Consider the following 15,025-nt stretch of genomic DNA (forward strand, 5'->3'; position numbering starts at 1 on the left):
CGTAGCTAAAACTCAGTGAGGATTATAACTTGATGTTCTGCTGGTTAGTCATGACAGTTGCCCCATACCGCCACCACGCTAGGCTCGTGGCCTAACTACACGGTTAGTGCTAGAACAACTTTGTGCGGTGTGGAGGAGTTGGGTCTACTCGTAAAGTCGAAAAGAACACGTGTATGAAGCGATGATCCGTGGAGAGGATGGCAGCAAAGCACGTTTACACCACGCTCTTCAGAAAAGTGTTGTGCAGTGTTTGAGGTAAAGATAACGTGACACGTCGGTTCAGGAACAAACAACTAATTTGTTTAGAGCCCGTCGTAAAATGCTAGCTCTAGCTGGATAACTGTACGTGCTGTCAAGTGTGGGTGGGGTTTTTTTTAACTAAGCAATGATGACAACCAAGAGGCAAAAGGAACCAGCTAACAGCTCTTTAACTAACACACAGCTGACACCGACAGACCGTGTGATGTGAACAGTGCACTGCGAACATCCCAGTAACGTTAGCCTGCTTAACGTTCACTGATGGAGGTTAGGCTTACCTTTTTTGCTCCTCTCGCGAAATTGCGTGGCTGAAATCGTATTCAGTCTCAAGAATCGTCCGACCTGGGAAGCCCGACCTGCGTAAGTTTTTTGTGAATAAAGGATGTACGCTGAAACGCCACTATTGAATCAGGACAGGCTGAGATCCGGTCTTTAACACCACATCTGACTGTTGACAATTCAAGGCAGCGTGCGTGCACGCGAAGGCACGACGGAACCGTTATTAGGATGCCCTAATATCTATCCAAGACCAAAGCAACGTGAATAATTCAAGAAGTTGGAAGCCTTCTGAAATTATTCCTTTAGGCCTTAACCACTTCCTATTGGTTCTTATCGCAGCACCGACATACTACATGTATCTCCACACCACTACTTTTCTTGAATTAGTAGTCCACCCATCTGTATACCACTAATCTATTGGCTGGCGACAGCGCCCAGAAGTCCCGGCTTTTAATACACTCGTCATTGATCTAATTGGGTGATTTCAAGACGAGGGCTGCATTATTCGTCTCCTCACCTGTCACTCAAAAGGTGCTCTTCACGTGATGTTATTGGACGCTTTGCTGCGCTTCCTACTGGGTGGGCGGGACAAAAGGCGCAGGATTAGATGGAGCGCTCGGTGGTTTGCTGGGCCAAACCCGAAATGGCTCCCTACTCCCTTCGTAGTGCACTACTTAGGGCTTAAGCTAGGCTAAAGACGTTTCAAGTATACTGGGTTTATGTGTGTCCGCACTGAGAGTGCCATTTCAGATTTAGCCCTGCGTTTTAAGAGACAGCTCAATTCTGTAGAGATTTTAATGTTTCATATAAATATTTGCACAGTAGTTATGGTTAATTCATAGGCTGAAGGGGGTCTCCTCTCAATGCCTTTTGCAGTTGCAGTTAGGAAGTGACTGATTTGCATGACTGAAATCAATGACAACATGCTTTGGTAAGAAATTTGCCATAAACACACCAGAGCCTTAATGTAGAAACACAAGTCCCAGAAGTTTATTTAGCAAGAATAACAGTTCTGCAATGGAACGCATAACTTAACTTTCCCTACATGATATTATGAGCAGAAAAAAGGGGTGCCTTTCCAGAGATTAAGCCTAGTGCAGGACTAAACCAGAGGCTCTTTATTGAAATTCCTTTTCAGTCCACAGCTTATGTTCTCTCTAGGAAACCAGCCCTTATAACAAGACAGTTAAGTGACATAAAAAAAATACATTCATAAGTAGAAAACAATGTAGTATAGAGGATGCAACATTGAAGCATAGTTCATGGTTCTTCCTGCACATACTGTCCATGTGACCCCCTGTAGTACACTCGAATCTACACAAAACATTTGCTTATAACTGTCTGATGCCAATTCTGAACACATTTAGCAAGTGATACAGCCTCTAAACCTGTAACATGGTTGAGAGAAGCACTTGCCACTTTACTAAACTTTATGAATGATGCTGGACAGAAAGAGAGCAAATGCAATCCTACCTGCGAACACAACCAATACTGTACTACTTTCAAGCCCTTCTTCAGAGAGACAGGATCACACAAACATACTTCCCTGCAGGAAGAACCATGAGCACGGCTTAAACACAAGTTTGATTATCCCCCACTCCAAATCCAGAAATGGTCCACTGAGTAAGCTACATGACATGGTTGGACACAGTGCAGCATCAAAATATAAGACCATATGTTAACATGAAAATTATTCTACATCTTCAGTACGAAACTTCACACCACAAGCTCTCCAAACAACTAAATTCGGTCTGTAGAAAAACAGCTGGACAGCTGGGAAACCCTCTCTGGTAAGACCCACTAAACCTCTCTAGTCTACAACAGATTGATGGCATTTGCTTGGGACAGGACTAACAGGGCTTTTATTTTTTTAAGAATCTTGGAAATGCAGGCTTGCGATTAGGACTAAAAGCCCGTTGTTAATATCCACCTTCCTCCTCCTTAAGACATGTAAAGAAGCAGTATAAGTCCTAGCATTCGTTGGTCCCCTATTAATTTCTGACCTACCCTCGGTCATACCATCTTCAACAGAACATTTCCTCAACTTTAAAGCATCTCTTCTGGGTAGTTTCTACAGACCCAATCCAAAACTGCAGCTGTAGCTATTAGACTAACAGTACGTGGACATTTTTGGACCATTTTTTGTCATTAGAAGCCCCTGATATCCATGAATGGTTGTTCACCATACAGTTCTAAGACCACTGAGCAGAGGTTGCATGAAAAACATGCAATTAAAGGAGAGCTAGCAAGTTAGAAAAAGAGGCAAGCAGAGAAGCACAGAAACATGCCAAACGAAATAAAGCATGCATTGCTCTTGGCCATATAGTATGTTATATAATCTTTAAAATAGATACATGTATTACATCATCACCATCATATGTAAGTTTCATAACTTAGCATGTATGTAAATAGTTCATTATTTTTTTTCCTGAAAACCAATAATAATTATAATAATAATAATAATAATAATAATAATTATAACCATAGAATGGGGAGAAGACAAGGAAAATGAGTTGACAATTTGAAAGGTTCTCTATAAAAACAGGCAAAGCAGAGGAGGTTCAACTGAAGGAAAGAGGAGAGAAAAGAACTAATGGAAAGCAGTAGGAGAATGGTTGTGAATGCTTGTTGAACGCTGACAGTGAGAGTGCTGCCCACTGTTTGGTCTGCTGTAGTCCTTTGGATTTCCAGTTTTACTTTGCAGTCATCATCTGGACAAACTCTGAAAGCAAGAGATATTAGTGATACAACTGCAGTTTTTACTGAAAAACAGCACCTCATCCATTAGCTTTAATAAACATTTTAAGTTCTACAACATTAACACTGCAATGCAAGTGTACTCATGCCATGTGTACTGATTTAGTGTCTTACCCAATTAAACTTTCATGAAATTAACATCAACATAATTTAACACAACTGACATGATAATACAGCTATATTCAAAAACCTTGTTGTAGGAGTAGAAGGTATTTGTTCACTTGAATGTAATCGGTACAAAATAATAGCTACATGTGCACACCATCAAAGCCAAATATCCATTGGTTATTTCTTCAGCTTTATAAGAAAGGTCAGAGAACTAACCTTCATAATTGACCTGGCCATCACCATCAATATCTGCCTCTCGGATCATCTCGTCTACCTCCTCATCTGTCAACTTTTCACCCAAGTTTGTCATGACATGACGCAACTCTGCAGCACTGATGTAGCCATTTCCATCCTGCACAAAAACAAAAAAAAAAATTAAGTCACTGGCCAAGGCAAATACACACTGAACATCAAATAGCATGCAAATATTTGTTAACAATCTGGACAGTAACTGTGGATGATGCCACTGAAACAGAACATCCTTTTCATTACCTTGTCAAAAACTCTGAAGGCTTCTCTAATTTCCTCCTCACTGTCTGTGTCCTTCATCTTCCTTGCCATCATGGTGAGGAACTCGGGGAAATCAATTGTTCCGTTACCTGCAAATAAAGTACAGAGGGTCAGAAGCATGTTTCTGGCTGTCCCAAGGAATACTACACATTTGTGCATGTAAGCCTTCCCTCACCATCAGCATCAACTTCATTAATCATGTCCTGAAGCTCTGCCTCTGTAGGGTTCTGGCCCAAAGATCGCATGACTGTGCCCAACTCTTTGGTGGTAATGGTACCATCACCATCTTTGTCAAAAAGTGAGAACGCCTCCTTGAACTCTAAGAAACACAAATAGGAAGGGATGTTAAAGCAATCATGTACAACTCAATGATGGAATAAAAAATGCATGAATAACCATAAGAATGCTTTTTTTACCTGCAATCTGTTCCTCGGTTAGCTGATCAGCCTGTTGAGAGCGAGAAATATTTTAAATGTTCATTTCAGGCTTTCAGATTGAGCCAACAATCTACCTGCAATGGTTTCAGACTCAAAAAAGTGATGGAGAAACATGAAGTGCTCCACCTGGCCTGGTGAGGTGGTGAATTACTCGATAGCTAGCGAAAGCTAACCTACATCTCAATTACGATGACGCCAACATTAACCGTGGCCAGCTTGAACCCAGTCTGCTTTACAGAATTAGTTTCGGCCATCAAGTTTTGAGCAACCGCAGGTTAACATGCATCGATCGTACTGCGTTAGGCCTGCGAGCCATTCACTGGTGAAGGAGTGATCTCACCTACTAACTTGAGTGAGAAACAATCGACTGCCACGAACCCCCTTTTAAGCAACTACTACAAATAATGACTGGCTTATCCCTCTAAACGCCATGAAAGAGCTAACGTTAACATTAAATCAGTAGTCATCCATCTCATCTGACATTAGTTAGCCACCTAGCTAGCTAGCAAGGCGTAGCAGTCGATTCAATTGTCAGCTAGCCGGTTGGCTAACCCATTCACTAAACAACGCATCATTTTACCTGTTAATGTAGACGGCAACTAAAACGTGTCAGTCTAATATGTACGCCTTAATAATCTACTTACCATTTTTTTATTTGAGATTAAAGGAGCTATTAAATTCTCTGCGTAGATAAATTACGCCAATCGCCGTCTTCTTATTCACTCGTCCGTTTGTCGGCTCGCTCTTCCCGCAGCTAAGCGGCTGTGTGCGCCCAAATTTCGAGATCACTCCGCCTGGGTTCTTCGGTCAAAAGCGGGGACGTTGCTCTCCCCAACAACCGGGCCGTCTCTATGGTCTCCTTGCGCCAACGCGCCGCGGAAGGGAATCAAGTTCCAAAGAAAACGAGCTTGACCCGCGGTCTCGTTTCGTGTACAATGCAGGTATTGTTACTTGTTGCTTTTGTTCGTATCGAACTGCACTCTCGTAACAGCCGCTGCTTCTAAAAGGCTTTTATTCAAGTTTGAGCGGCTCGGTCAGGGAGTTTGTAGCACAGAGATGGCGCGAATCAGCTGACCCCATCAGGATTACCGGATTGGTTTTCATCCACCTGCAATGCGTCAGGGAGTCCTCGCAGGGAGGAGGGAACAGGCTGGACTCTTAAAGAAACAGGCAGCGGACGAGACGCGCATGCCGAAGAGGTTTGACCGAATACAGCACTTCTGAGGGTTTTACAGTACGAATATAAGGCCTAAACCCGTTCAAGCACTGTTCAAGTGACAGAAGTGTGAGATGTTTCAGAATATGTTAACAGGACTTTAATATCAACCTCCAACTGGAAACCTTGGGTTTGAATACTTTGCAGTCTGTGTGGTGTCGGGTTCCGGTCTCATTTTCCTGCGTCTAATTCAGCGCCGCTATCTCTTCTTACTGCGGCCGCTAATGCAGGTGTCTTCAGAGCGACTACTCGAGCTGATCCTACCTGCTGCTAATCCCGTCAGTTAGACCTCCAACGTGTCTGTGGCAGAGTCGAGACTTTGATACTACTCATACTAGTGGGATGTAGATAATGAATACGGAGCTGCTGGTTTATTATTTATGCCTACAGTCTCTGAAAAAACACATTCTGTCTCTAGCTAAGCTCAGCACAGCGTGTTCAGCTGGAGACAACACAGAGTTACTTTTAACACAGAATGACATTTTCCCGTGCTCACGTACTGAGAAGTGTTAACCAGAAAATAGTGCGACACAGCGTTAAAACGGCCAACGCGTTATTTAACATCACATTTGTACAGTTCACCCAAATACAGGCGCTTTTTGTAGACACTGCAGTTTGCTTACTTACTGTATAAATGAGCAAGTATTTTTTGTCCGCTATCCGTCTGCAGTGCTGCTCTTCGGGGAGAATTAATATTTCATTAGTATTAAAATAGCCAGGTGAGACTGAGCGCTCCCTGTGCATAATGAATTGTACTAAATAAAGATCCCCGGAGACACTGGTACCAGATCCACCTGGTAGACCTGCACGAAGTCTTGTTTGGAAGTGCTTTTAATGATTCTTCCGTGTATCAGTTACACATTATACAAGAGGAAACCCCATCTGAACACCAGCCAAAGAAACCAGACAGAAAGCCATCATGAATTCTCTTCCACCTTTATTTTTCATGCTTCTTTCTCTCAAAGTTTGTTTGGAGGGGCTGTTCATGTGATGCTTTTCAAGTCACTGATAGAACATTTGGGGAGAAAAAAAAATGCAGTGGAAACATTTTGCATCATCACAAAAACTTGCCATTACAGTAAAATCTTACAAAGGCTGAAGCCACTATTAACGGAATGTAATCAGTAACAGTAAAACAATAAAAGTACAAAAACAAAGGTAGCCTCAGTGTCTACATTAAATGTCTCCGTCTTCTGACAGGTACAAACTTGCATATACATGTCTCAAATTAAAACCCAGTTCCACATTTTTAGTGCATTTTGATATCAGAAGAAAAGTAACAATGCCACATTTTACTATTATGTAAAAGGTCCTCACATCCAAATGTAAACCTACTACTTTATGGAGTGTAAGGGAATTTTAGCATAATGGCGCTTAGAGGCTCCACTGTCAGATCTGCCAGTTTAACACTGGTGTGAGCAGCCAGTTTTGCATCAGTGCTGATCACGACAGTGGCTTTCTCAGGAAGCTCCTTCTGGGTTAGTTGCAGAGTGACAGAATTGTTAGTGTGCCAGTTCAAAGCAACTATGTAGCGATCGCTCTGGTCCCACTGGCGTAAGTAGGCCATGGCACTAGTGGAGTTGCTCAGAAGCAAGTACTCTCCATGCTGGAGGGAACGTTCCTTCCCCCTAAGCTCGCTTACTTCCTTGAAAAATGAAAGGAGAGATCTCGAGGGGTCCTTTTCCTGCAGGAAGATAAACAGTACATGGTTATGGTCAACACTGCTTAGAGCTATGAGTTATGTTCGTTTTTGGAAAAGAAAGGCTGTAGAATTATAGGGCAGGTTTATGCAATCAAGTACACTGCAAAAAAAAAAAAAAAAAAAAAAAAAAAAGAGAATTCCTTACCTTTTCTGTACCATTTAGCCACACCATCGTTGGGTTTACACTCGACTGAGAGAGAGAGAGAGAGAGAGAGAGAGAGAGAGAGAGAGAGAGAGAGAGAGAGAGAGAGAGAGAGAGAGAGAGAGAGAGAGAGAGAGAGAGAGAGAGAGAGAGAGAGAGAGAGAGAGAGAGAGAGAGAGAGAGAGAGAGAGAGATCGAGATCAGCACCTTTCAAGTCAATCAGCATTCCCTTACTCAAGTCAAACCCTTTATACCCTCTTACCAGATCATCTTCCAGTCCTATTTCGTCTCCATAGTTGAACACAGGTGTACCAGGCAGGGTGAACAGCAGCAACTGGCTCAGCTTCACCTGCAGCAACGTCACTATGGAAGCCAGGTGACCCCAGACACGGTCGCCTATGTTCCAGGCTAGTTTATTCTGGTCAAAGTAGAGACCGTCCACAACCTGAGCAATCTCCACACCAGCCTTGTGATTCAGGACCCGAGAAAGGAGCAGATCCACGCCAGTCCTGTTCAACTCTTTTTTCACCTCTTCAGCAGATTTCAACGTGGTAACTCCAATAAGCACCCTTAAATAAATCAAATCAAGGTCAGCTTTTAAGCCACACAAAACAAAAGGACTTTTGTTCTTTCCAAAATGCACATCACTAGTGTAAGCTCTGCACCACTAGATGGCACCAGCACACCTCAATGTATTTCACCAATCTACTAAAGAATAACTATGGGCATCATGTGGAAGCTATGGTGATGAGACATTCAGCACTCACCTTTTCTTCTCATCCTTAGTGTGATTCTTGATAGTATCGCTCATGTTAGTCCAAAAGGAGTCCATATTAATTTGATCAACACCATGAAGGAGGATTCCATCCACACCTTCTTCCAGCCAATAATCAGTGGCAGACTGGAAAGATGATATGACCACCATTAACATCATTCCTAAAAAGTTTATATCTTAACATAGTGACTAACAAATATTCATGGTTAAGGTAGTGAAAATCAGACCTTGACTTTGTCTGTTACTTGTTCAACACTGCTATTGGAGAACCAAGGGTCTTTTCCTTTATAGTTAGGCGTCAGATCCAAAACCACAGAGATACCTGGGCAAAGAAACGCATCACATTTACTAAATATTGTGTAACAGTAGTCTGACCACCTTTTGTACAAAGTTAGCTTTCCCCTAGTAAGTGTACAGCCATTAGTGTTGTCTATTAAAACTCACTCTTCTTGTGTGCTGTCTGAATAACTCGCTTCAGCTGGTCCAGATTGCCGATATCAGAGGAGACCTCCATTAAATTCAGGTCTTCAGGTTTGTCAGCACTGGACGCATGGATAGGACCAATAATCAGACCCTTTACCTTCAGTTTCCCCACATCATCAATCTTCGTCTGCAAACCTAGAGATAACCAGCAATATGCATGTAAAGTTAGTCAGAGGTTTACATTGTGCCTTGTGGTATACGTAATAGGCTGCTTATGTACCGTACCATCTTGACGCCAAGAAGTGAAAATATATAGCACATCATCCTACAACTGACCACAGGCTAAATTTAGCAGTATAAGCAAAACAAAACAGCATGTTTGCAAAAACAGAGTTAGAGAATTTTGCTGGTTTAGCCACACGCAGACGGAGTTACAACACCAGGGAATGTAAACGTGAGTCTGACCACCTAAACATGGCATGTGCCAAAAATTGGATGAGTCATTACCTTCAAGCCCAGAACCTTCTGTGAACGAATTGACGTCTCCAATCTGGTACAGAGCACCATAATTCCACCAGTTCATATCGGGAAGGGGTTTGCATCGAGGTGCTTGAACAATGATGACAACAGCACCAGCCAGCATCCCAATCCAGCCGAGCCAGAAGAGAATGAGCAGTGCCCATCGGATCCTAACCCACCTAAGATTAAGAACGGTTCAAATTACGATCCCAGAAATGAATCAAATCTTAAAAGGTTTAGCAGGAAGGAAAGACAACCCTTGATGAAACCAACACATTAACAGCCACCATACCCTGGAGTTCCAGCGACTTTAAGAAGCTCCTCCTTGGACAGACCAGTAAACTTGGATTCTTTCTCCTCAGGAATTTTCACCTTCACGCTGCCGTTTTTCTCGGTCACCGGGGAGCCGGCGTCGCCATTGCCCGTGTCTTCGCTGGTCATGGGCTGCTTCTCTGGATCCATTTCGTTGAGCTCCACATCCTTCATGTCCAATTCAGTGTCTGTGGTCATCTTCGTTGTTTGTTCTGATCTACAGTTCTTTCACTTCCACCTAAAGGGGAGAGAGACACAGAGCGCGTGTAAACTGCACGAGGAAGCTGAATGAGCCACTCGCGCTGTAACAGCGCGCATTGTTGCATCAGCGAATTCGGGCGTTCTACCGTCGCCCTACAGAGCACGCGCGGAACGCAGTAACTTCACGTTTCATACGTTTCATTGTGTTTTAACCATTGAATAGAGACTCGTTTAATATCATCACTTACTTACAAATAAGCTGATTTACGCGATAAAAAATATCCCCAATTATTTTTATTACCTTTAACGCTGCCAACACTTTCTGATCGGGAGATTCAGGCTATGAAATGATCCTACCTATAGATTTCAGTGCTGGTGGCAGTTTCTGAAGGGGTTATTTAGGCCATTAAAACATCCTTCCCACAGTTTAATGTAGGGCGCTACCTAAAAACATGCGGTGCGGTAGGACATCTTGACAAGCGAGCACAATTCGTCAGAACACCGGCACCGTGACGTCAGCAGCGCTTACACGAGGGAACACAGGAGACATTCACTCAAATTGCCCAGACCTTTTACCGAAAAATCACCAGGCCAGCCGAGGGTTAAGGCCTAAATCCTCAAGGGATACATAATCCTGTGTACACGGCTGTTCAGGCTGTACTGTAGCCAAGTGCAGTCGATACCCTCACCATCCCAAACCAGCGCGCCCTTATCATAAGTCTGTAACCAGCACCTTACACTGCCAAGATAAGGGAACGCAGATTTCAGTATTCAATACTTGATTTTCTCTGTATGTGACACAATCACGTAGGTCGGGAAATGTTGCCTGCATCATCACAGACGCCTACTCGGAAAACCGGATTAGTCCAGTCTGTTTTTGTGGAAGTCTCCTTAAATCCGGAGCCAACTGCCATTTTAACTTGTTATACCTAGACATGCTACTAAAGTGAGGAACAGTTTAATCAGACGGCGCTGCAAACAACGGGGAAACTACATACTTTAAACAGGTCTATGAAATCATGCCATATATTAACGTTACTGCCCGACGTGACCCACAGCGGCGCGGAAAACAGAAATAAAATAGTCCTACACGACGAATTCAGCGGCTGTAGTCGGTTAAAAGCGAATAATAGTCCGTTACCTTCAAAAGCGACGGAGGAGCAGTAAAGACGAGTATTGTTTCCCGGGATATTCACGGTGTCTCGTGTCTCTTTCTTCTCCTCCGAGTGATGCTTATTCTTATACAGCGCTCGCTTCATTACGCAGACTCGGAAGCCCCGCCCATTTTTAAGGTGGCGCCGCTGAATAGAGGCGCACTTCCTTTGCTATTCAAAACAGCCGTTTTGTCAGTTGGAGGTTTGGAGGTCACGTTCTTGACCAGTTGGAGGGTTTCAGCGTGGGTGGCCCCAAGAATGGGCTGCCATTTGTGTCCCACTGAGGTTACATTTACAAATCTGCATCTGAAGTGATCAAAAGCCATTTAAAACACAGATAGCTCACGTGCATCACGTGTACATGTTTCAGAAACATTTAAAATCCTAAAACATGAATAAAACCTGTATAAAGCGCAGAGTTGTTTTCAATTATGTTTTAATGATATTGTAAATTTGACTGATTAGGTCACTTTGAAAGTTAAGCCCTGTTTACAGAATTATATAATGGCAGTAAATTATTCGTTTTAAAAAAGTAAATGATTAGAATGTATTTAACACCCTCATCCTATTAGCATTAGCATTAGCACGGATGCTAGTTAACCACACATTGTGTATTTACTAATCCTCATTTAAAACCATTGTAAGCATCGGGATCTTATAAAAATGGACACACTGTTCCTGGAAATTTGGATTCATTACTTTAAAAGTCACAATGACTAAATGGCACCACTACTGTGGAATCACCACACACCAAAAATAGATTATTAATTTGTGCAATAACGAGTTTCAGACAACAGTGCAATAACAGATAATCAGAAAAAGAATATTCTAAAGACCATTTTAGTTTACTTGATATGGCAAATGCATGTGGATAGTAAAGACTAGCTGTGGTGTTATCACCAGTAGGCTTAAAACAATGCTTTCTTGCTTTCACAACTGATGCAAAATGATGCAGAGACAATTGTTTCTGATTCAGCAAGTCAAAAAACAGTCCACCTTAAAGGGGTCTTACTAGTCTACTCCCCCTAGCCGTGTTCTGTGAGCATGACTTACACAAACAAGTTCAGGCTGGAAGGCATTGTGTTTCATTCCTGGAGCGACTGTGATAAACAACTCCGGGAGTATAGGAGGTGGTTTAGTTAAAAAAACACGGAGATTAACGCTCTCAGTTTATAATTTGGCTGCTCATTCTTTTTCCAGTACCCTACATCATGAACATTTCTGATAGAATCACATCATTTCTTTTAGTTGTGTGATTAAACTTCAGCGAGCTGTCTAAACAGTTGGATAAACTGGCAAAAGATTTCAGTTCAAGATTTCTGTTTTTATAATTATGAAACTACCTTAATCCAACATTGAAACTTTGAGCTGTCTGGGAGGCAAATGCACATCTAACCTTTCACCCAGTTATTTTCTCTCCTCTCTTTAAATCAATTGAATCAGTCAGTTCACCTTGATGCAATACTTAAACAGCGAGTGAGATGGAGGAACAGTGTCCAATGCTTCTCTTTAATCAAAATGCATTAAATCAAATAGATGAAATGGTTCAACATCAAGCACTGGCAGTAGGGTTGCCCCAGCAACCTTTGAAGTGCATAAGACCATTGTTCTTTTGATCAGCGCAGTGTGATCCAATCATAAAATAGCAATGAACAATAAGCTAAGCTACATTTCAGTGGAAAACACATGATGGCTATTTAAATTGATGTGTAAATGTTACTGGAGTTGTTCTCTGACAGAGCAATGCTTATAAGCTAACATGTTAAGTAATCATTACTTTTAGGACATGGCTTGTCCAGGTTAAAAACATCAGATCATGTCACTGGTATTGCGTCTGATTTAGGCTGAACTTAGTAAACATGGTGTGGAATAAGAAGAGAGTGGGACTGCCCTGGCGTCTAGTCCTTTTTGTAACAGCTTCTAGAATCCTTCTGCTCTACTAGGAAACGGTAACCTGATCCAGCAGGGAAGTAGGAAGCATGCACGTGTTGGCTAAAGCTTATTTTTAGTGTATTCAGAAAAAGAGCTTAAGTAACCATCTCAGTGATAGTGAGGCCATATTTTTAGTGGTAAGTTGTGATTAAAAATAGCACAGTTCAGTTCTTTTCTTTGTTTTAAATTCTAAGATATAACAGTCATATAGTTCACAGGCCATGCACCTCCCTCAGGGCGGTGGCATGGAGAAGGATTGAATATCATGTAAACAAGCCAAAGCACAACATGTCCTAGCATGGCAGTTTAAATTATACATGGTTCTGAAGAGTGGAGAAGATAAAGACAAGCCACAAGGTTATAAAGATTCTCATGATGGAATACACTGAATTTATGCCAACTGCATGGTAATGCTGATGTGATCCTTAGATGAAGAAAAGAGCTTGAGGTGAAAGGCAACTGAGCACTGTGTCTGAAACAAGAACAAAAGAGCTCAGCACCAGCTCTAATCTACTGTTGATTTAAATTCTCTGTGATTGACCAATCAGTCAGTCAGTCAGTTGACTTTCATTGATTTTTACATTCCTGCAGCAAGTCTTGCTCACCAGACAAGGTTCATCTGGAGTTACCTTATTTGTGCTGTGTATATTTCCATGCACTTATAGTGGAGTTGAAAACTCTGAGGTTTTCTTGTTTTTTTTGTTTGTTTGTTTTGTTTTTACTTTTTTTAAAATTCAAATTAAAAGTTTACATTGAATTTAAGGTTTAAAGTAAATTTGAAGTAAAAAAATTGCAATGAATGAACAAACAGAAAAGGCAAAAAAAAAATACTAAGTATAATATAATAATAATCTGACATTGACTTTCATTTCAAGTTAAGAAGTCAAGTTTTTCCTTCTCCTGTAAAATTATCATTTTCAAATATGCCAGTGCTGTGCAACATTGCATGTTTCAAATAATTAATAGGATTCTAGAAAGCTGTAAATAAACATTTTTGATGTTTCCTGAATAAGTGCAACTGTAGAAGATGCTAACATGACTGAGAAAGCTGCACTGAGAAGTATTGTTTAATGTAATAACTGTCCAGAATTCATCATCTTTCAACACTGGAAATAGTGTAATTTTTCAAAGCAGATAGCTGAATATAAATAGCTTTTTGTAGTGTATTATTTGTCATTTTATTCACTTTTTGTTCACAGAATTCTTGAAATATTGAATACACCTAAACTATAATTTGGCACATAGTTAAATAATATTTAAATAAACATTGCATAAGTTATTATGGTACAAAATATACCACAATATTGATATGGCAAGTAATTCCAAGTGTTTGCATGGTAGTGTATATGCAGCAAGCTATATATTTATTTATATATAACACATATTTTGCTGCTGTCAAAAGAAAACCTCATAACATTTTTACACTATTTGAAAATGACATTTGTTCTTTATATTATGTAAATATCGACCAGAATAAGTCTTGAAAATTAGACCTTCTAGGTTTGTGCATTATTAACAGAATGAGTGTTTTTGTTTCCTCCTTAGATAAAGTTACTGGCGGTATGATGTTTTCTAACAGCAGTGATGGTTTGTAACATGAAGTATGGGAATCACCATTCACCTTTGTCTGTTTGGACTTGATGCTCCTGGAAAAGCAAGTTTACAATTCATTTAAAAAATGCTGATTCAGTGACTTTATGGCAGGCTCTACTGCCAAATAAACCAATGTTTTTTATCAACATATTTATTAGATTTTCAAGATGATGGAAGAAATTAGAGCAAAGGTCATACATTCTGTGGTCTGCCAGTCAGGTAGTCAACAATCCAGGACACGAGGGGGGCATCTACTTGCATCACTATGAGCTTATCAGCCAGAGGAGCAGGCCAGGCGGTGTAAAATGCACTGGAGAAGTCAAAAAACATGACCCTCACAGAGCTGGCTAGCTTATCCAGGTGGGTGTATACTCAGTTGAGCAAGTAGATGATGGCATCTTCAACTCCCAGGTGGGGCTGATAGGCAAACTGGAGGGAGCCTTTTCTGGACAGCCAACACTGCTCTTCCAGGTGATAAGCTCACAGTGATGCAAGTAGATGCACCCCTTGTGTCCTGGATTGTTGACTATCTGACTGGCAGACCACAGTACGTATGCCTGCAGCACTGTGTGTCAGTCAGAATGGTCAGCAACACTGGAGTTCTACAAGAAACTGTCCTCTCTCCCTTCCTCTTCACCCTCTACATCATGGACTTCAGCTATTGCACAGAGACTTGCCACCTTCAGAAGTTTTCTGATGTCTCTGCA

At 41.4% G+C, this 15,025-nt stretch overlaps 3 protein-coding genes across 3 annotated transcripts in view; all 3 read right to left on the reverse strand.

The window, feature by feature from the left end:
* Positions 1 to 963, reverse strand: part of pcxa (pyruvate carboxylase a) — a 188,453-nt gene extending 187,490 nt beyond the window's left edge. The window contains exon 1 of the mRNA XM_017685009.2: positions 537 to 963. The gene's annotated coding sequence lies outside the window, so the exon portion shown is untranslated. The remainder of the gene's footprint in view (positions 1 to 536) is intronic.
* Positions 964 to 1,503: 540 nt separating this feature from the next.
* calm3b (calmodulin 3b (phosphorylase kinase, delta)) lies at positions 1,504 to 5,368 on the reverse strand. The gene is made up of 6 exons (XM_017685011.2): positions 4,994 to 5,368; positions 4,329 to 4,359; positions 4,088 to 4,231; positions 3,895 to 4,001; positions 3,619 to 3,754; positions 1,504 to 3,259 (listed from the first exon to the last, which is right to left on the reverse strand). Exons 1-6 carry the CDS (start codon positions 4,994 to 4,996, stop codon positions 3,231 to 3,233), a joined length of 450 nt encoding a protein of 149 aa, XP_017540500.1. The 5' UTR covers positions 4,997 to 5,368; the 3' UTR covers positions 1,504 to 3,230.
* A 1,117-nt stretch (positions 5,369 to 6,485) lies between these two features.
* slc3a2b (solute carrier family 3 member 2b) lies at positions 6,486 to 10,926 on the reverse strand. Its single transcript, XM_037545946.1, has 9 exons — positions 10,781 to 10,926; positions 9,419 to 9,676; positions 9,115 to 9,305; positions 8,629 to 8,802; positions 8,412 to 8,506; positions 8,177 to 8,310; positions 7,672 to 7,978; positions 7,413 to 7,457; positions 6,486 to 7,249 (listed from the first exon to the last, which is right to left on the reverse strand). The coding sequence occupies exons 2-9, from the start codon at positions 9,634 to 9,636 to the stop codon at positions 6,905 to 6,907; spliced, it is 1,509 nt and encodes a 502-aa protein (XP_037401843.1). The 5' UTR covers positions 9,637 to 9,676; positions 10,781 to 10,926; the 3' UTR covers positions 6,486 to 6,904.
* Positions 10,927 to 15,025: the final 4,099 nt, after the last annotated feature.

Source organism: Pygocentrus nattereri, chromosome 16 (assembly GCF_015220715.1).
Source record: "Pygocentrus nattereri isolate fPygNat1 chromosome 16, fPygNat1.pri, whole genome shotgun sequence".
NCBI lineage: Eukaryota > Metazoa > Chordata > Actinopteri > Characiformes > Serrasalmidae > Pygocentrus > Pygocentrus nattereri.

Bases quoted from the DNA above. Each gene is read 5' to 3' on its own strand.
- calm3b (XM_017685011.2), bottom strand. The intron at 4,002-4,087 runs GTGAGGGAAGGC...CTTTATTTGCAG, and splicing joins TAATGAAGTTGATGCTGATG to GTAACGGAACAATTGATTTC. The intron at 3,260-3,618 runs GTTAGTTCTCTG...TCTTGCTTTCAG, and splicing joins TGGCCAGGTCAATTATGAAG to AGTTTGTCCAGATGATGACT.
- slc3a2b (XM_037545946.1), bottom strand. From the start codon at position 9,636: ATGACCACAGACACTGAATTGGACATGAAGGATGTGGAGCTCAACGAA. The intron at 8,507-8,628 runs GTGAGTTTTAAT...TTCTTTGCCCAG, and splicing joins TCAGACAGCACACAAGAAGA to GTATCTCTGTGGTTTTGGAT. The intron at 7,250-7,412 runs GTAAGGAATTCT...ATCTTCCTGCAG, and splicing joins GGCTAAATGGTACAGAAAAG to GAAAAGGACCCCTCGAGATC.